The sequence below is a fragment of the Oncorhynchus kisutch genome, linkage group LG28 (genome assembly GCF_002021735.2).
Source record: "Oncorhynchus kisutch isolate 150728-3 linkage group LG28, Okis_V2, whole genome shotgun sequence".
NCBI lineage: Eukaryota > Metazoa > Chordata > Actinopteri > Salmoniformes > Salmonidae > Oncorhynchus > Oncorhynchus kisutch.
The window spans coordinates 36,764,001-36,786,084 of NC_034201.2; the positions used below are offsets into that span (position 1 = coordinate 36,764,001).

The following is a 22,084-nucleotide window of genomic DNA, read 5'->3' on the forward strand; positions in this document are numbered from 1 at the left end:
AACAAATTAGATGCCAACCGCCGTTAAAACTCATAGAAGAAGAAGATAGTAGTTAAAAGTTCTGTGCCAAACGAACTGGTTCGAATAACACGTGTTGATATACAGGTAACTGACTAAATTAAGGAAACACCAAATGTCTTAATAGGGCATTGGGCCACCACGAGCAAGAGAGGCTTCAATACACCTTGGCATTGATTCTATAAGTGTCTGGAACTCTATTGTAGTGATTCGACACCATTCCTCCACCAACAATTCCATAATTTGGTTGTTTGTTGATGGTGGTGGAAAATGCTGTCTCAGGTGCCACTCCAGAAACTCCCTTAATTGTTCAACTGAGTTGAGATCTGAGATGGCCATGGCATATGGTTTATATCATTTTCATGCTCATCAAACCAGTCAGTGACCACTAATGCCCTGGGATTGGGTGAATTGTCATCCTATGGCGGCAAAGCCATGGTAGCCAAAATAATGGCCTTCCCAGCATTTTATACATGACGCTAAGCATGATGGGATGTTAATTTCTTTATTAACTCAGGAACCACACCTGTTTGGAAGCACCTGCTTTCAATATACTTTGTATCCCTCATTTACTCAAATGTTTCCACTATTTTGGCATTTACCTGTTTAACCAACTGTCGTGAAAGTGCGCCCACTTAATTAGGCGTGTCGCAGTCTATCTGTATGACCTTATAGCCTACCTGTGGACGGGGGTGTTTGGTACGAGCAACTTGGATCTTTCCTCTTCATTTTCCCCCGCCTTTTTGTACAGGCGGACTGTGTGTCTCTACTACGTTTTTTTTGTGATAACAGCTTGGAGAACTGGCAGATAGTCCTACCGCAAGCAAGAGATGGGGAACACGGTAACGAGGGATGACTTCGAGTGGGTATATACGGAGCAACCGCACTGTAGTCGGAGGAAGCAGATATTAGGTAAGCAGCCCATTCTCTGACGTCTGTTTCAATCGCCTACTGCTCAAAAATACATTGGCCAAAGGAATGTCATTTTGTTGTCTTGTCGAATGTCATAAATGTTTGTTTACTCCTGTAAAATCCAACAGATGCTTCCTTAGGCTTAGCCATATAGTCTAACTAGGCTATGTAAATTTCACAATATGGATAAGATTTTACATAGTCTCTAACTTTTTTTAATTCATCACTTTTTCTTTAACCATTGGTTATGCATGTTTTCACTGATTTACTCTTAATTCAATGAAGCCTGATCATGTTGTACCACCAGAAAGATGCCGTTCCCATGCAATGATGACGAGTGATCACCATCATTCACATCCTACATCAATGACCACTTGACTGATAAAGTATAGGTTATCATGTATTTTGATTTCTTGGGACATGACATCCTACTACTCGTGTATTCCTCCTGTTATCTATAGCCTAGTAAATATTGTCTTAGAGGCACAGGATATAGTCAAGACTGAAACTGGTGTAACCACCTGTTTGACAGGTAAGACAAGTTTTCCTTGCTAAGTAGTGGGAAACTTGGGTTCAAGGTGAGGAAATGCAGATCCTACTTTTGAATGGGAGCTTCTTTATTTGAATGATTTTGGCCATCTTGCTCTGAGGCGCTACAGACAAATATTCATACTATTAGTTAGCTTTAAGTTTATTTCCTAAATTGCAGTCCCATAATTTTGATTTGAGTTTAGCCCAATGGACAGATGTACGTCATTGTATGATTCTGTTGGCCAATGTGTCTGAGATTACTCAGATTTTAAATACATTTTATTGGAGGTTTAAATTTTGTATTTGTAAAAAGGGCTTCATAAATACATCAGCAGTTGTCACAAAGTGCTTATACAGAAACCAGCCTAAAACCCCAAACAGCAAGCGATGTAGAAGCACAGTGGCTAGGAAAAACTCCTTAGAAATGCAGAAACCTAGAGAGGAACCAGGCTCTGAGGGGTGGCCAGTCCTCTTCAGGCTGTGCCGAGTGGAGATTCTAAGAGTACATGGCCAAATTGTTCTTCAAGATTTTGAAAGGTTCATCGATGACCAGCAGGGTCAAATAATAATCAGTGGTTGTAGCGAGTGCAACAGGTCAGCACCTCAGGAGTGAATGTCAGTTTGCTTTTCATAGACAAGCATTCAGAGGTCGAGGCAGTAGGGAGAGTTGAAAACAGCAGGTCCAGGACAGGGTAGCACGTCCGGTGAACAGGTCAGGGTTTCATTGCTGCAGACAGAACAGTTGAAACTGGAGCAGCAGCACAACCAGGTGGACTGGGGACAGCCAGGAGTCAAAGGGTTGTTCAATATCCAAATCAAATTTTATTTGTCACACACACGGTTAGCAGATGTTAATGCGAGTGTTGCGAAATGCTTGTGCTTCTTGTTCCGACAGTGCAGTAATATCCAACAATTCCCTAATACACACATCTAAAGGGGTGAATGAGATTGTGTATATCTAAGTATTAGAGGTCGGACGATTTAATTGGGGCCAATTTCAAGTCATAACCGGTAATCAGCATTTTTGGGCGCTGATTACATTGCACTCCACGGGGACACTGGGTGGCAGGCTGACCACCTGTTACGCGAGTGCCGCAAGGAGCCAAGGTAAGTTGTTAGCTAGCATTAAACTTATCTTATAAAAAAAACAATCTTAACAATCACTAGTTAACTACACATGGTTGACGATATTACTAGTTTAACTAGCTTGTCCTGCGTTGCAAATAATCAATGCAATGCCTGTTAATTTATCATCGAATCACAGCCTACTTTGCCAAACGGGTGATTTTTAACAAGCGCATTTGCTAAAAAAAAGCACTGTTGCACCAATATACCTGACCATAAACATCAATGCCTTTCTTAAAATCAGTACACAAGTGTTTTTTTTTAAAAACTGCATATTTAGTTAAAATAAATTCATGTTAGCAGGCAATATTAACGAGGGAAGTTGTCACTTCTCTTGCATTCTGGGTATATACAGCAGTTTGGGCCGCCTGGCTCGTTGCAAACTGTGAAGACCATTTTCTTCCTAACAAAGACCATAATTAATTTGCTAGAATTTTACATAATTATGACACAACATTGAATGTTGTATAAATATTGCTGTTACATTGCACATCTGGATGCCACCCGTTTGATAAAAAATGGAACGGTTCTGTATTTCACTGAAAGAATACGTTTTTTTTTTTTTCTTTCGAAATGATAGTTTCTGGATTTGACCATTTATTAATGACCTAAGGCTCGTATTTCTGTGTGTTTTATTATATTTAAGTCTGACTGAGCGGTGGCAGGCAACAGCAGGCTCGTAAGCATTCATTCAAACAGCATTTTCCTGCGTTTGCCGGCAGCTCTTCGCAATGCTTGCAGCACAGCTCTTTATGACTTCAAGCCTATCAACTCCCGAGATTAGGCTGGCAGTACTACAGTGGCTATAAGAACATCCAATAGTCAAAGGTATATGAAATACAAATGGTATAGAGAAATAGTCCTAATAACAACAACCTAAAACTTCTTAACTGGGAATTTTGAAGACTGTTAAAAGGAACCACCAGCTTTCATATGTTCTGAGCAAGGAACTTAAACGTTAGCTTTTTTACATGGCACATATTGCACTTTTACTTTCTTCTCCACACTGTTTTTGCATTAAAACCAAATTGAAAATGTTTATTTGAGACTAAATAGATTTTTATTTGAATTATATTTAGTTAAAATAAGTGTTCATTCAGTATTGCTGTAACTGTCATTATTACAAATATATTTAATAAATTGTCAGATTAATCGGTATCCGCTTTTTTTGGTCCTCCAATAATCGGTATCGGTGTTGAAAAATCATAATCGGTCGACCTCTAAGTATATGGATGAGCGATGGCCGAGCGGCATAGGCAAGGTGCAATAGATGGTATAAAATACAGTATATACATGAGTAATGTAACATGTAAACATTATTAGAGGGGCATTGTATAAAGTGACTAGTGATCTATTGAAGTGGCCAGTGAATGGGTCTCAATGTAGGTAGCAGCCTCTGAGTTATTGATTGCTGTTTAGCAGTCTGATGACCTTGAGGTTGAAAAACAGCTTCTGTCTCTAGGTCCCAGCTTTGATGCACCTGTACTGACCTCGCCTTCTGGATGGTAGCCGGGGGAACAGGCAGTGGCTCAGGTGGTTGATGTCCTTGATCTTTTTGGCCTTCCTGTAACATTGGGTGCTGTAAGTGTCATGGAGGGCAGGTAGTTTGCCCCCAGTAATGCGTTGTGCAGACTGCACCACCCAATGGAGAGCCTTGCGGTTGAGTGCGGTGCAGTTGCTGTACCATGCTGTGATCTAGCCTGACAGGATGCTCTCGATTGTCCACAAAGTGTTTTGGCCTTCCAGGACAGGAATTGAACAGCCCTGTTTAGATGTCATAACACTCTAAATAAGGAATCAATAACTATTTATATCTGCCAAATCATCTTCTGAAATCAGCTGCATTATAATATTAAGTCTTTCACGAGAGACCAGTGTAAAAGTAATACTGTGCCTCCATTTGTTTTTTGTTTTACCACCCCCTCCTTTCCTCCCTCTCCACAGCCAAGCACCCGGAGATCAAGTCCTTGATGGGCCCTGACCCCCAGCTCAAGTGGGTGGTGACAGCCATGGTCCTAACCCAGGTGCTCTGCTGCTTTCTGGTACGCGACCTCAGCTGGAAGTGGCTAATCTTCTGGGCCTACATGTTCGGCGGTTGCATCAACCACTCTCTCACGCTCGCCATCCACGACATCTCACACAATGTGGCCTTTGGGAATAAGGACGCTATGTGCAACCGCCTCTTTGGCATCTTCGCCAACCTACCAATTGGCGTGCCCTACTCCATCAGCTTCAAGAAGTACCATGTGGACCACCACCGTTACCTGGGTGGCCATGGACTCGACGTGGACGTCCCGACCCACTTGGAGGCTCGTCTCTTCAGCTCCCCCGCACGCAAGATCCTGTGGCTCTTCCTGCAGCCGCTATTCTACGCGCTTCGTCCCCTGGTGGTCAACCCTAAACCTGTAGGCAGGCTCGAGCTGTTGAATTTAATGGTGCAGCTAGCATTCAATGCTTTCATAGTGTACCTCTGGGGGCTTAAGCCTCTGGTCTACCTGATAGCAGGTTCGCTGTTGTGTATGGGACTGCACCCGATCTCGGGGCATTTTATCGCCGAACACTATATGTACCTGAGCGGAATCGAGACGTACTCGTACTACGGGCCGCTGAACTATATCACCTTTAATGTGGGCTACCACATGGAGCACCATGACTTTCCCAGCATCCCCGGCAGCCGGCTCCCTCAGGTAACTCACTTTTCATGAAGGATAAACTAATTGTTTAGGATGAAGGTGATTGTAAGATATTAACTAGACTTGGTTCAAATACTTAAAATCTTTCGTTACTTTGAGTGTTTGCTTGAGTCTTCCCGGAGTGCCAGATGGGCAGGGTTTGACTTTTTTTTCTATTTCTTTAATATGCCAGACCACATCAAATGGGCACAGATAAAGTATTTGAATTGATTTCAAAGTAACCCTGGATTGGATGGGAATTGTGATATAGGATGTGAACTTGTCTAGGATATCAATGGTGAAATGTAGCCACAGTTGTTTTCTGTTGACTAATGTGCCCTCAGTATCATTCCGTTTAGGGCAAACCCCTGGCCCTAATGATCGCTGAATCACACCAGTCACGTGGCATTCAACTCTAAACCTTGCTGGCATTCCACTGACAATTGTGAAAGATTCAAGGCCCATATTCATAGTGTCTCAGACTCGGAGTAAGTCACCTGTCCATATAATCTTATTTATATGATCTAAAAAGCTAAACTGATCCCAGATCAGCACTGACACAGGGCAATGCTGACGGACTGACATCAAAGGGACAATGGATACTGAAAAAGTTAGTACAGTGGTGTGGTGAAACAGAACACATGGCTAGATGGCTTCATCTTGACTGCTGTTATGGGTGGAAGGACAACGCTGAGCAAATAGCTGTGTGTGTGTGTGTGTGTGTCGTAAGGTCTGTATCGTTTGTGTACAGTGGTCATTAGGGAGGACTGGTGACACCCAAAACAACAGTTAATGAGAACCTCGGTCTTTGTAGAGATAGTAAAAGTTGTTAGCTTACAGTATCACAGGATCATGAGGTATAAGGAGCAATAAAGCAGTTATGGTTGTGATGAATGTCTTTTCAAATAAACCATCTCACCTAGCGTAGTGGTACTGAGGGTGCTGCAGCACCCCCTGAAAAATCAGCGTAAATAAGAAATGTTTTTACATTTTTCTTTGGGAGGCCTTTATTACTACTGTATGCGTGAACAAAAATACTCCTCAGCAGTGCAGGGAGAATATCTCCAAGTTACTTATTTGTATACTTACCTTGAAAGCAGTTTATGGACAAGGAGAGACTGCAATCCACGCTTAAGGCTTGTTTACCTAGCCACTGCCAGCAGCTGTGCTAATAACAGTAAAATAAACATTTGGAACCAAGTCATTGTCAGTCTGAAAGATAGTGAAGCTCAATCTTTCACATTGCTTTGACTTTTGTGGTTCTAAAATGCAATGGGAACTAATAAGTTACTTTGTACTTTGGGTGAACTATCTCTTCAAGCAAAATAAAATGTTATAAAACCTCAGTTATGGAACAAATCCCATGATGCCTCACAACAAGCCTCTAGATATGAGTTTCAGTCATAAACTGTGGAGGAATGCTGGAGGCCCACCCCTATGTTTTCCCACCTGGCCATAGTGGTGTTCCTATTCTGTTAATACAGTATCTAAAGCCTTGTTCACACTGCAGAACGTAATGCTCTTTTTCAAATACGTTTTGGAATACTGACTGTCCAAACAAAGTTACAAGTGACAATGTGTTTTTTTTGTTAGTGTTTTTTTTGTGTTTTTTTTTCAGACAGCAGTCATTTTCTGACATGGCTACTGTAGTCATGGTAGTGATGGGATGTGTGCACAGTGGTGTAGGCTGATTGGTGCTTGTGCTTCATATCACCCAGAAGTTAAGGTGAACAATGCCAGCCATTGACGTTGCTCTGAATGTTCAAAATCATATCGTAAGAACACTTTTAAAGCTTCAAAGGATAAGATGATCCAACTTTCTAATCAAGTCCTTATTGGCTAGCCAAGGCAGTCAACAAGCTAGCTCTTTAGCACATTCACAAATTTGTTGTAGCACATTCACAAATTTGTTTTGTAAACAATTAACAAGCTCGATGGTTTGAAATGGATCAGATTCCATGTGATTTCTGGCTGTTCAGACTGCAGGAAAATGAACAATCGGCTAGGCAATTTTATTTGAGTCACTTCAAACTGCCAATGTGAACATTGTTTAATAACTTGTAGGCCTACTTGTCAGACGGTCCTGTTATGACAGTTAGACAAGACAAAGGCAGACAGAAATGCTAGAATGACAGGGTGATGTAAGCCTTATGAAAGAGATCTGATCTGGTTGGTCTAGTTCTATCCTGACTTAATGACGTAGTTTGACAGCTTATACCATATTTTAGGATTGTTAATGTTTTGAATTTCATTCTTGTTAGGAGTGGACATTTTTTAGTTTTCTGGTTACAGGCATGTGGCTCATACATAAATTAAACAACTGACAGGACACAAGCGGTAATGTGTTTGAACAATGTTCTCCTGGTATGTTTTACCCCATTTATTACTTTTGTTACAATGGGTACAGGGATATTTCACAACCTGTTTGACACGTTTTATGTTTCAGAGTCTCACTTTTCCTCAAACTATTGGCATCTTGAAATGCCCTAGTCTCTCCCACTGGTTAAGCTAATCAAATTTAATTTGTATACTAGTTCTTTGTACAGATGGCCTTAAAAAAAAAACATGTATCCCACACTCTGAGTAAGCTTTGTTTAGGCCCTTCTACCTGGGGTCATGATATAAAGATATACTGAACAAAAAATGTAACTGCATCATGCAACAATTTCAAAGATTTTACTGCGTTAGTTCATAGAAGGAAATCAGTCCATTGTATAATGCGTTAATTTAGGCCCTAATCTATAGATTTCACATGACTGGGCAGGAGCGCAGCCACCTGTGGGCACACCCACTTGGGAGCCAGGCCCAGCTAATCAGTGAGGTGTGTGTGTATATATATATATATAAAAAATATTCATAGAGTAGGAGTGCTGATCTAGGATCAGCCCCTGTCCCGTCCATGTAACCTTATTTATTATCATCTAAAAGGCCAAACTGATCAGAACTTACTGAAATGCTTTGTGAATATTGGCTGTGTACTTGTCTGTACACTAATGGATCCATTGTTTATCATCCTCTGTGTGAGTTCTCATTGCTGTGCTATTTACTCTCATCCCTTCACATTGTAATTCAAATGAACTTTATCTCACTCCCTCTTTTGTCCAGGTGAAACAGATGGCTCCAGAGTTCTATGATGATTTACCACAGCATGACTCATGGACACGGGTGCTCTGGGACTTTGTGTTTTGTGATTCGCTTGGACCTTACTCCAGAATTAAACGCACCTTCCCATTGGCTAAGCAAGACTAAGAGCCCGTGCTCTTGATCTTCTGACCAATGATCTTCCACAAAAGTGTCTTGACAACCCAGCTGGCGGGGAGTGAAAGGCTTCTCATTTCTTGTCCAGATCTTTTACTCTGCAGACAAGACTGGTGTGCTGGTGTCACATTCAACTCACCAGCATGAGAAGACTCTTAACCCCTTTGAATGTTATGTTACCTTAGAGATACTGTAAACTATGCTATCCAGATTTATTGTATATACTGGGTAGAATAAAAGGTACTCAGCTGATTGTGATGAATAATTGATCATAAACTTTATGGCTGTGATGGTGAATCTAAAAAGTTGCAGTTGTGCCCCCAGAAAAGTCTCCTATTTGTACATGAATTTCCTGGGTCATGTTCTTTATGCACCAAATGGGATGAACTACTTGAACTTGTCCAATAACAAAGATTTGTTTATTGTTCCCTAAATCCCATCTTGGATTAATGATTCACTCAGACTTCTCATTCCTAACTCACAATATTGAACTAACTTGTTATAGTATTTAGTAATTGTTATGGCTTACTGGCTTGATCTTCTAGAGTACAAATGTGACCATTTTTCCCTGATCTGTGTTGCAATAAGTAAATATGTGCCTAAGTTACAATCTGTTTTAGCTGGCTGCGCCTCAGAGAAATATGGTTGTTGACATACAATGATAAGCAAACACTAAAATCCTTTAGGCTCTTGTTTACATAGAATGCACTTCTCTCGTACCCTGCTTTAGAGTATTGCAGAAAGCAAATACTATTGAATAATGAGATTATTATAGTGTAGAAAGGCCAAGCTATAGAGCACCATGAGATTGGCTCACACCAAAGTTCTAAAACCTAGAGGGGTGCAGCTATCGTTTCCATTTATTGCTTTTGTGATGACACAAGGTAGCACAATGGAGGGCTGTCGCCAGAAGTCAATTCTAATTATGTGGCTCTATACAGGGTAGGCTGTCATGGTAAATACAATTAAAACATATTTTTTAACTGACTTGCCTAGTTAAATAAAGCAACAAAAAAAATGGTTTAATACTATGTCCCAAATGGCACCCTATTACCTATATAGTGCACTACTTTTAGCTATATCCTTATGGGCCTTGGTCAACAGTAGTGCACTTTATTAGGGACATGACCCAAGTGGAACTTCACCTCCAAGGTGACCCTCTCTGTTAACAGGGCTGTGTTCAGTGAGGTGAAATGTTACAGATAGAAACAATGTATAGAGTTAGTAATTCACAATTCTACTGGACATACAAATATATATGTTGAACATGATGTTTGGAACATTTCACCTCACTGAACACAGCCCTGGTAACGTCGCATAACATTCAGATAGAAAGCTCATAGGCAATCATTGTTCTATACAAGGTATTTCTGATGGGTCTGTAATGTTGCACCCTCCTGAACACAGCCCTGGTAACATACAGTATTATACAGTAGCACATGCCATTCAATGTATTGGAATTAGGATTAAAATTACTTTATCCTGAGATTGGAACATTTATTTGGTATTTTATGCGGCACATCTTTAAAACACAATATAATGAAATGTCAAACATGCAGCAGCAATACACCATGCAAATAAATAAGAAGCAAGTCAATATAACATGAGATGGTTGTAACTGTACAGGTGGGAGGATGGGTGGCAAGGAGAGGAGGGACAGGCATGTGTGCCAGGGATACAATTTATTTTGAAGGACACATCTAAGTCACCACTCCACAAAAACATACCTTTAATCAACATTGACCGTAGTTGACTATTGACCAGACACACCCTCTCCTTAATCTCTCTGCATTACCTAAAGTGGACACCAGGAGGTGGAGTTTTTAAAATAGCCACACCAATGCTGATGATTTTTAATGTTATTTTGGCCTACTGGCCAGGCACTGACTGGGTGGGGAATAACCCCAAACATAATGTCCATTCACCTTACTGTAAAATTGATGTGTTAGCGTTGATACTAGCCTGTTTCTGCTCTGTGGCAAGGTTACAACGAAGGAATTGACTAAGGCAGAAACCGAATAGCACACTTGAATGTTATTAGCGAATCTTCACCCAGGAGTTTAAATCAACCCACATAGTACCCAGTGGGATACATCAAGAAGGGACTGAGTTTGTGATCGGTAGGCACGTTGTTGGTGCCCTCATGTGCCTGGCGCCGGTAGTAGCGCCGCAGGGCGGGGCTGCCCGGGTGGCACTGGCGCACGTGGAGGAAGTACTCTTCGGGACGGTTGGATGTGTAGCCACAGTCCTCGCACACAAAGATCTTGGAGCGGCGCTGGCGGTAGGCGTACTGCTGGCGCACGCCATGGATCTTCCTCAGGTGGGATTCAAGGGAGCAGCGCTGTGTGAAGGCCTTGTCACATAGCTCACAACGGTACGGACGGATACCTGGTGGGAGGGGAGAGAGGGTGAGGAGAGTGTGTGTGTGGGGGGGGTTAAGACTGAGCAGTGTGTGTGTCTGTTTTCACACCTCACCTGTGTGTGTGCGCATGTGCCTCTTGAGGTCGAAGGTGTCATTGAAGCCCTTGCCACAGTAGCGGCAGGGGTGTCTCTTCACCATGCTGTGGCACTTGAGGTGACGCGTCAACATGCGCTGCAGGGGAAACACCTTGTGACACACCGAACACAGGAAGTCACCCGAGCTGGGGGGTACACGGGGGCGGGGCTGAGTGAGAGAAGGGACGCGGAGGTTAAGACACAGGCACTGCTTCAATTTACTGTCAGCTCTTTCATAAGGGACTCTAGGACACATTCAGTCAAACATGGTTTTTCATGAGTTGTGAACCTCCTTTTACAGCATATCGCTAAGTTTTCCAGGTTTCCTCTGAGTGATGAACACGACTTGGAAGGATGGCATTCCGAGACTATCCACCTATACATAACTGTGTTTCACAGCAACCAACAGACATCTCATAGACACCAATGTCTCATAGAAATGCAGTGGAAGTTTACCTTGGCTCGGGATGCCAGTGCCAGTGTAGCAGGGTGGTAGAAATGACCCTGGTGCTGGCTCATGGTCCGGGACAGGAGATTGGACCAATCTTGGCCCCTGTCTGGCCCGACCTCTGGTCCTTCCCCTGGTAATGGTCCTGGTACTAGTCCTGATACTGAGGAGGGGGTAGCTGGCTCAGGCAGAACCACAGGTTTAGGGAAGTCAGGGCAGGTGACTGTTGTAGACTGCACCTCAGCATTCTCACACACTGAAAAGGTAAGAGACACACACTCAAAACACGCCTAGACATTCATAAGAAATAACCAACCTATGAGGCAACACCAGTATCAAACTGCCTGTGAGGCTATTCTATAATATTCTGTCCTCTGACAAAAACAAACCTGTAACTTCCCTACAAATGACAACAATAAAACTCAAACTAAATGCAAATATGGATTGTCTGTATAAATGAATATATTATTATTAGGGTTTCTTGAACAAAAATGATATGTTGTAATAAATACAGTAATGATCAAACAAAAGAACAATGTTCCAACACACCGGAAGTCCTACAATTCAGACATCTGTGGCATTGTGTTGTGTGACAAAACGGCACATTTTAGAGTGGTCTTTTATTGTCCCAGAACAAGGTGACCTGTATAACGATCATGCTATTTATTCAGCTTATTGATATGCCACACCTGTCAGGTGGAAGGATTATCTTGGCGAAGGAGAAATGCTCATTAACAGGGATGTAAACAAATTTGTTCCAAACAATTTGAGAGAAATAAGCTTTTTGTGTGTATGGAACATTTCTGGGATCTTTTATTTCAGCTCATGAAACATGAAACATGAAACATGAAACATGGACAACACTTTACATTTGTATTTTTGTTCAGTGGTTTCTCTTTCCCTTTTTTTGCACACATTTACTATTTTCTCAGATACTACTATTTACAACAGTAGTAGAAGAAGAAGAAAAATAAGAAGAATCCTTGTCTTCTTGAACAATATGAATAAACATATCCCGAACTGACCTGTTCTGTTGTCCTCTTTCCAGTCTGTCTGCTCTGGGTCTCTCCACCTCCATCCTCCACATGCCCCCTGTTTCTTCTTTTTCTTATTCAGTAGGAACGACCGTGGCATCCTCTCTCTCTCTCTCTCTCTCTCTCTCTCTCTCTCTCGTCTCTGTATGAATCTGCTACTTTCTGACTCTGAGGCTACTGTCAAATGCTCCTGCGTCCCACCACTTTGGTTTTGTGTTCAGCTACAGGACCATGTATCACCTTACACCCCCCCCCCCCCCCCCCCCCCCCACTCACCGTTGGCCATCCCCTCACCATCGTGCCAATACCCTCTATCCAACCTCTGTCCAGGTAGCTCAAGAAAATCACAGCGCTCATTTCCATAACACTCATTTAGATGGTTGGGGCGGGGTGGGGTTGCGGAGGGGGGAGGCTTTTTTACTGGTGCACACCTGCGTTGACTGTGCGCGTGCGCCTCTTTTAACTGGTCCCCCACTGGTTTTGCATGCCAGGCAGTGAGAATCTGGCCTCCACATTCAAGTGGACCCTGTCATGCAAATGTGGACCCGGCTGTGCCTGGACAGAGGGCCCGGTCGGAGTAACAGGAGCACGCACAGAAGAGCCACTGCCTTTTCTTCTCCCCCCTGCTCGTATTGTCTGGTGGATTTTGGTCTCAGACAATGGCCATTCAAATGCAATAGAAAGGGCTAACTCCTCTACTGTTTGTCCTCCGTTGACTGCTCGGTTTAGAGAAACGAATAACACTTGTAAGCGTTCCATCCCCACTCATGGCTGTTGATTTATTGAGTGAATTATTCTGTAAATAGACAGGTGAATGTGGCAGGTGAATGCACAGATATTCCTCCATTCAAACCACCTCCATTCAAACTGCCATTCAGGATTCACTGGAAACAAACTGTCATTGGAATGAATGATGGAACTGAAAGGAAATGATTGGTATAAGAAATATGTTGAAAACTCCACCTAATCTACACCTTCACTGATCAAAAAAGCTTCATAAAGCTTTTACACTTATGGGAAGTAGTGAACGAGTGCACACTTCAGGAGAAAGGTGATATTATTGGCACGCGCCCAGTGTGTCAGGCTACCTTTTTCTATGTTATTGGTATCTACATAATAAGCCGAGTCCTGGACCAAAAAGTATTTCAGGGAGAGAGAGAGACAAGGGGAGAGAGAGAGAGGGAGAGACGGACAAGGGGAGGGAGGGAGGGAGGGAGGGAGGGAGGGAGGGAGGGAGGGAGGGAGGGAGGGAGGAGAGAGAGAGAGAGAGAGAGAGAGAGAGAGAGAGAGAGAGAGAGAGAGAGAGAGAGAGAGAGAGAGAGAGAGAGAGAGAGAGAGAGAGAGAGAGAGAGAGAGAGAGAGAGAGAGAGAGAGAGAGGGAAAGAGAGAGAGACAAGGGGAGAGAGAGAGAGAGAGAGAGAGAGAGAGAGAGAGGGAAAGAGAGAGAGGGAAAGAGAGAGAGGGAAAGAGAGAGAGAGAGACAAGGGGAGAGAGAGAGAGAGAGAGAGAGAGAGAGAGAGAGAGAGAGAGGGAGGGAGGGATAGGGGGAGAGAGAGAGAGACAAGGGGAGAGAGAGAGAGAGAGAGAGAGAGAGAGAGAGGGAAAGAGAGAGAGAGAGACAATGGGAGAGAGAGACAAGGGGAGAGAGAGAGAGAGAGAGAGAGAGAGGGAGGGAGGGAGGGATAGGGGGAGAGAGAGAGACAAGGGGAGAGTGAGAGAGAGAGAGAGAGAGAGAGAGAGAGAGAGAGAGAGAGAGAGAGAGAGAGAGAGAGAGACAGACAGACAGACAGACAGACAGACAGACAGTCAGACAGTCAGACAGACAGACAGACAGACAGACAGACAGACAGACAGACAGACAGACAGACAGACAGACAGAGACAGACAGACAGACAGACAGACAGACAGAGACAGACAGACAGACAGACAGACAGACAGACAGACAGACAGACAGACAGACAGACAGACAGACAGACAGACAGACAGACAGACAGACAGACAAGGGGAGGGAGAGAGAGAGAGATGGGGAGAGAGAGAAACAGGGAGAGAGAGAAACTTCCACAAAGCTGTGAACGATCTGAGAGACAAGGTAAGAAGGGCATTCTATGCCATCAAAAGGAACATAAATTTCAACATAGCAATTAGGATTTAGCTAAAAATACTTGAATCAGTCATAGAGCCCATTGCCCTTTATGATTGTGAGGTCTGGTGTCCGCTCACCAACCAAAACGCCAAATTGAGACTCTGCACGCAGAATTCTGCAAAAATATCCTCTGTGTACAACGTAGAACACCAAATAATGCATGCAGCGCAGAATTAGGCCGATACCCACTAATTATCAAAATCCAGAAAGGAACCGTTAAATTCTATAACCACCTAAAAATAAGCGATTCCCAAACCTTCCATAACAAAGCCATCCCCTACATAGAGATGAACCTGGAGAAGAGTCCCCTAAGCAAGCTGGTCCTGGGGCTCTGTTCACAAACACAAACACACCCTACAGAGCCCCAGGACAGCAGCACAATTAGACCCAACCAAATCATGAGAAAACAAAAAGATAATTACTTGACACATTGGAAAGAATTAACAAAAAAACTGAGCAAACTAGAATGCTATTTGGCCCTAAACAGAGAATACACAGCGGCAGAATACCTGACCACTGTGACTGACCCATAATTAAGGAAAGCTTTGACTATGTGCAGACTCAGTGAGCATAGCCTTGCTAGAAAGGGGCGGCAGGGTAGCCTAGTGGTTAAAGCGTTGGACTAGTAACCAGAAGGTTGCAAGTTCAAACTCCAGAGCTGACAAGGTACAAATCTGTTGTTCTGCCCCTGAACAGGCAGTTAACCCACTGTTCCTAGGCCGTCATTTAAAATAAGAATTTGTTCTTAACTGACTTGACTGGTTAAATAAAGGTAAACATTTTAAAAAATTACAATTTGAGAAAGGCAGACATGGCTCTCAAGAGAAGACAGGCTAAGTGCACACTTCCCACAAAATGAGGTGGAAACTGAGCTGCACTTTCTAACCTCCTGTCCAATGTATGACCATATTAGAGACACATATTTCCCTCAGATTAAACAGATCCACAAAGAATTTGAAAATAAATCCAATTTTGATAAACTCCCATATCTACTGGGTGAAATTCCACAGTGTGCCATCACAGCAGCAAGATTTGTGACCTGTTGCCACGAGAAAAGGGCAACCAGTGAAGAACAAACACCATTGTAAATACAACCAATATTTGTGTTTTTTATTTTCCCTTTTGTACTTTAACCATTGGCACATCAGAGAGAGAGAGAGAGAGATAGAAACAGAGAGAGAGAGAGAAACAGAACTCTGTTTGGCTCATTTCACTGGACTCTGAATGGCAAATACAGCTGCAGCAGCCAGACACGAAACCCCAACATGCAAATGCCATAGAGGTCAACAGAAAAACATCCCAACACCAGAGCAAGAGAATCCTTCACCTTAGAAAGGTTTTCAATTGTCTTCATAAACTGTCAGTAGAAAAAGTGTAAGCCTCAGAGGTTGCTTCAGTAAGGCAGGGGTGTCAAACTCATTCCATAGACATCCGACTGTCTGCTGTTTTTAGTTTTTTCATTTCAAATAAGCCCTAGACAACCAGATGAGGGGAGTTCCTTACTAATTAGTGACCTTAATTAATCAATCAAGTACAAGGGAGGAGCGAAAACCTGCAGACACTCGTTCCTCCGTGGAATGAGTTCGATACGTGCTGTAAGCAGTGGTGGAAAAAGTACCTCAATTGTCATACTTGAGTAAAAGTTATAGAAAATTACTTAATAGAAAATGACTGAAATAAAAGTGAAAGTCACCCAATATAATTCTACTTGAGGAAAAGTGTAAAAGTATTTGGTTTTAAATATTCTTGAGTATCAAAAGTAAATGGAAGTGCTAAAATATAGTTAAGTATCAAAAGTAAAAGTATAAATCATTTCAAATTCCTTATATTAATCAAACCAGACGGCACAATTTTCTTGTTTTTTATTTACGGATTGCCAGGGGCACAGTCCAACACTCAGACATAATTTACAAACTAAGCATTTGTGTTTAGTGAGTCCACCAGAACATAGGCAGTAAGGATGACCAGGGATGTTTTCTTGAAAAGTGTTTGAATTGGACAATTTTCATGGCAAAATGTAACGAGTACTTTGGGTGTCAAGGAAAATGTAAAAAGTACATTGTTTTCCTTAGGAATGTAATGAAGTAACAGTAAAAGTCGGCAAAAATGTAAATCCTAAAGTAAAGTACAAATATCAACAAAAAACGACTTAAACGTACTTTAAATGATTTTCTACTTCAGTACTTTACACCACTGGCTGTAAGGTAAAGCTAACAAGGGTTGGGGAGGTCCTGAGGGAGGGGGTGGGATGGTATTATTGATATTGTTCTTTCCTTTGTCTTAAGTCTCTGCTTGTGAGCATATAATTTATGAATAATCACAAAATAATCACACATAAAAAATACAACAAAGTGATTTCAAGAGCTGAGTGTCCCTCCCTATTCTTCAGACTTACTAAAGGGGAGAATCTGTTGAAAGTATGTTGTTAGCTAATATACTGTATCTGCGATTAAAACCTGCATTTATACTCACTCATTCACAGATACAGAGGTTTGAAACATTCACATAATGGTTGTACAACAGTCATCATGCCTGACTTTATGTATGTGTGAGAAAAAAAATGTTCCATGTAGTTGAATATGTCATTCCTACAGGCTCCTGTAGACAGGTTTGACAGACATTCCACTGGGCACAGACTTAAATTCAACGTCAAATTTCTATTTAGGCCTACGTTTGATTGGACATTTCCAAAACTTCTTTACGTTGATGACTTCTTTCAAATCAAATCACTTTTCCACTTTGATTCAACATCATCAGAAGGAAAAATCGAGATTTGTTTTGTTAAAATGACGGTGAAACAAAGTTGATTGAAAAGGTTTGCGGGGATGGCTGCCTCTTTCAGACAACCAGAAGACTGTTGACTGTACTGTGTCCTGATGTCCTCCAGAGCTGCGCTGTAACTGTATGCAAATGTATGATGCAGCATGCAAATCAATAGGAGATCCACACCAGAGAGAGAGAGAGCGAGATAGAGAGAAATAAATCCACTGAAACTGACTGCTCTAAAATGCATTCTCTGATTTCAGAAAAATTTGAAAATGTTGCCATATTTCCTATTTCAATTCCATTATTAATCAATTAAATTATTAAACTTGTATGACACTTTTTTGTGAGAACAAGCCTACTACTGCTACATAGCCTAAATCAGGCAGAGATCATGTGGAGTCACACAAAGCACTGCATTTGCACGTCAGTAGATCGTCTCTTGTGTGTGAGATGAGTGGACCAAGTCGGTTTAAACTTATTGACGACGATGAAAGACATAAAAGACTCAAAGTACCAGCACAGATACGCAGATACTACACTAGGTCTTATTTGCATAGTTAAATTTGCGCTGACCAGTCTGAACACGAAGGAAAGAGAGGGCATGTTTGACTGTTAAATATCTGTGTCTGCGGTGTGAGCCACGCCCTTAGCTAATTATTTTACTGAAAGGGATGAGAAAGAGAACTACATAGGTGACACCAGAGTGTGTGTGTGTGTGTGTGTGTGTGTGTGTGTGTGTGTGTGTGTGTGTGTGTGTGTGTGTGTGTGTGTGTGTGTGTGTGTGTGTGTGTGTGTGTGTGTGTGTGTGTGTGATATCACCGTTTCAAAAGACATGCCAAGGAATGATGGTGCCTATGTTGTCAACTTTGTATCTGTAAAAGTGTCTGTTAAGGCGTTTTTTAAAATAAGATTTCACAATACTTCTTATATCTTGTTCAGTTAATCATGATCATAGGGATGGATTACCACAAGATGAGTAGTCACAATGACATGCAATTTTCAGTACAATGCTAACCATAGGGCAAGGAAGGGTGAATGCAAAAACGGTTATGCTACCCATTGTTGCTATTTTGAGATCAATACGATACAAAACCTTAATTGACATGTATATCTCAATCAATACCTGAAATATATTTGGGGAGAAATGAATGAATGAGCTGTAGTGTAGTAGCATTTATACTCCTTGCCAGTAGATGCCGCCACATTGTGTCCATTGTTAGGACTGCAGAGGAGCCTTTAATTTACCCGGAAGTATTTGGTATTTTTCGCGCAACGTTTTCAGTCCGAAAGAATTTTCTCCTCATTCATTCAGAACAGAAATAACACCAATTCACAAACATGTAAGTTCAAGAGTGCAGTTGAGTATTCATTTAATGTATCAACTAAATGCGTTTGTTTTGCAATGTGTGCTGGGATTTGGTTGTAATGAGCTTGCTCAAAGTTTACTGAATCGTTCTTATACAGGCTAGCTAGCTAACGTTAGTGTGCTTGAATCTGAATTGCTCACGTTAGCTGCAAGTTATAGAGAACTAGCTCGCTAACCATTATTGATAGCTAAACAAAATAATGAGGTAAGGTTTAACTTTGTTACTCTTTCCCTTTGACCTCATCATTATGCAGGTTTTTGTTTAGTCTATTTTCTACAATTGTTTATCGACTTTGGGTCCTTGAAAAGAGCTATATAAATCCCATGTTATTAATATTTTGCACATTTTAGTTACCTAACTAATACCTATAGCTAGGTTTTAGATTATGCATTTTGACATATGTTATTTGGTCTTTCTAGGAGTTTGCTGAATAAACCCAAGTCTGAGATGACTCCAGAAGAGTTGCAGAAACGAGAGGAGGAAGAATTCAACACTGGACCACTGTCTGTGCTCACCCAGTCCGTGAAAAGCAACACACAAGTCCTCGTCAACTGCCGCAACAACAAAAAGCTACTTGGACGAGTCAAAGCCTTCGACAGGTAATGAATTGAATGAGTAACTGAAAATGGCAGAAAATAAACTACTTTTCCCACACCTTCCAGATCATGACCTCATGTCTTGTTTGGATTATTCTATTACTTGGTTCCCAAAACCCATTTCAATTAGCGTGTACACTGAACAAAAATATAAATGCAACATGTAAAGTGTTAGTGCCATGTTTCATGGGCTAAAATTTAAAAAATCCCAGAAATGTTCTAGGCGCAACTAAAAGTGTATTTCAATCATTTTGTGGACAAGTTTGTTTACATCCCTCTTAGTAAGCATTTCTTCTTAGTCAAGATAATCCATCCACCTGACAGGTGTGGCATATCAAGAAGCTGATTTAACATGATCTTTACATAGGTGCACATTGTGCTGGGGACAAGGCCTCTTTAGAATGTGCAGTTTTGTCACAACACAATGCCACAGATGTTTAAAGTTTTGGGGGAGCATGCAATTGGCATGCTGACTACAGGAATTTCCACCAGAGCTGTTGCCAGAGAATTTAATGTTAATTTCTCTACCATAAGCTGCCTCCAACGTCGTTTTAGAGAATTTGTCAGTACGCCCAACCAGCCTCACAACCGCAGACCACGTGTAACCACGCCAGCCCAGGACCTCCACATCTGGCTTCTTCAGCTGCGGGATCGTTTGCGGGAGGGTGCTGGGGAGTTTTCTGTCTAATAAAGCCATTTTGTGTGGAAAAACTCATTCTGATTGGCTGGGCTGGCTGAAATCCTTAGATTGGGACTTAATGAAGTGGCCCTAAAATAAAGGGCCTTTATATAAACTGTAACTAAATTGTTGCCTGTTGCGCTTTATATTTTTGTTCTGTATAATTTCACATGGTCTTCTCTCTATGTAGGCACTGCAACATGGTGTTGGAGAATGTGAAGGAGATGTGGACAGAGGTCCCGAAGAGTGGCAAGGGGAAAAAGAAGTCCAAGCCAGTGAACAAGGACCGGTACATCTCTAAGATGTTTCTGAGAGGGGACTCTGTCATTGTTGTGTTGAGGAACCCTCTTATCACTGGGACTGGGGGGAAGTAGACTGATATCTCACCCAAAGTCTGTACCACACTGGGTCATAATAATTAGTACCCACCATCCCGCCCCGTTTTGGTCAGTTTTCTTCTGTTTGGTTTCTAGTGAATACTACCCTGCTTTAGCTGAGAAACTACATGAGCAGGGAAATGTTCATCAGGACACAATGTTGTGGAATGTTCAAGCCCCTTTTTAGAATGAGCAGTCACATCAATCTAAAATGTTCCACAGCATTTGTCAAGTACATGAGATTGTTTTAGTCACTCGGTCTTTTCAATCTGTTTGCTCTCCACACCAGGGCTGCGTTCAACAGGCCACAATGTTGTGGAACATTTAGATATAAATATACAATGTGGAACAAACATCGTCTCTGACGTCTAGAATAAGGAATCACGTCAGCTCTATTCATTACATTTCTATATTAAACGTTCCACGATGTTTGACTACTAAACGTGGCCCTGGGTCAAGTTCTGTAAGCATGACATGGAGAAACTCTTAGTAGTGGTGGAATTTCTCCAACACTTTGTATATTTCTGCTTACTGAATTCGGCTCAGAACTCGATTAATCATGGATATTGGATCTCTTTCAGTAAGGCCCAAGTTTTCAAAAAGTGCTCTGCAACAGGACATCAACTAAATCAGAATTGATTTCTTCCAACCTGTTAGAGCTGAGAGATTAGTTTGACCATATGTGACCTTAAGTTGCCCTTTTGAACATGACCCCTCTTATGTTATGATTTAATATTGTTTGATATGATTCCAACATCCAACACACATAATGGAGACAAATTAATATTATTGTCTGATCTTGTCATAGTTTTTCAAACTGCTGAATTTTGTACTCAAAGCTCCAATCTGATATCGGCCTGTTTTATTATTGAGGCGGTGATAAAATTCCTACAAGGAACATATTGTTTTTTTCTCTTTGTTTAATATTTTAATAAACAAATGTTTTTGTTCTATATCTCTGAAATCCATGCATTTAATGTAAATGAAGAAAACCTGCAAAACGAGCCATCTTGTGGAAGTCGCTTGATGGCCATGCTAGAAAGGACAAAATGGTTAAGTACACAGTGTACAAAACATTAGGAACACCTGCTCTTTCCATTAGACTGACCAGGTAAATCCAGGTGAAGGCTATGATCCCTTATTGAGGTAACCTGTTGAGTTCACTTCAATCGGTGTAGATGAAGTGGAGGATACGGGTTAAAGGATTTGTACGCCTTGAGACATGGATTGTGTGTGTGTGCCATTCAGAGGGTGAATGGGCAAGACAAAATATAAGTGCCTTTGACCAGGTATGGTAGTAAGTGCCAGGTGAAATGGTTTGATTGAGTCAAGAACTACAACACTGCTGTGTGTTTCACACTAAACAGTTTCCTGTGTGTATGAAGGAGATATTGACAACTGTGGGAAGTACTGGAGTCAACATGGCCAGCATCCCTGTGGAACTCTTTCGACACCTTGTAGTCCTTGCCCCAACGAATTGAGGCTGTTCTGAGGGAGAAGGGGGCTGCAACTCAATATTAGGAAGGTGTTCCTAATGTTTTGTACACTGTATCGAGTCTAAACTGTTGTAGGGAATGTTTAAGGTTATTGGTTAACATCACATTTGTGGTAAAAGTAACACTTGGGTCCTTGCAAAGCCGGGAAATGGATGAGTCTCTCAGC

General features: G+C 41.8%; 3 protein-coding genes across 3 annotated transcripts; 2 read left to right on the forward strand and 1 right to left on the reverse strand.

The window, feature by feature from the left end:
- The first annotated feature begins 545 nt into the window (after positions 1 to 545).
- Positions 546 to 10,002, forward strand: LOC109872571 (sphingolipid delta(4)-desaturase/C4-monooxygenase DES2). The gene is made up of 4 exons (XM_020463853.2): positions 546 to 717; positions 811 to 930; positions 4,531 to 5,273; positions 8,364 to 10,002. The coding sequence occupies exons 2-4, from the start codon at positions 849 to 851 to the stop codon at positions 8,505 to 8,507; spliced, it is 969 nt and encodes a 322-aa protein (XP_020319442.1). The 5' UTR covers positions 546 to 717; positions 811 to 848; the 3' UTR covers positions 8,508 to 10,002.
- On the reverse strand, positions 9,999 to 11,175 carry LOC109873393 (transcription factor Ovo-like 2). The gene is made up of 2 exons (XM_020465050.2): positions 10,992 to 11,175; positions 9,999 to 10,904 (listed from the first exon to the last, which is right to left on the reverse strand). Exons 1-2 carry the CDS (start codon positions 11,104 to 11,106, stop codon positions 10,582 to 10,584), a joined length of 438 nt encoding a protein of 145 aa, XP_020320639.1. The 5' UTR covers positions 11,107 to 11,175; the 3' UTR covers positions 9,999 to 10,581.
- Positions 11,176 to 18,562: 7,387 nt separating this feature from the next.
- LOC109872910 (small nuclear ribonucleoprotein Sm D2) lies at positions 18,563 to 21,377 on the forward strand. Its single transcript, XM_020464338.2, has 3 exons — positions 18,563 to 18,743; positions 19,190 to 19,369; positions 20,236 to 21,377. Coding segments are annotated over exons 1-3 (366 nt in total). The 5' UTR covers positions 18,563 to 18,741; the 3' UTR covers positions 20,420 to 21,377.
- Positions 21,378 to 22,084: the final 707 nt, after the last annotated feature.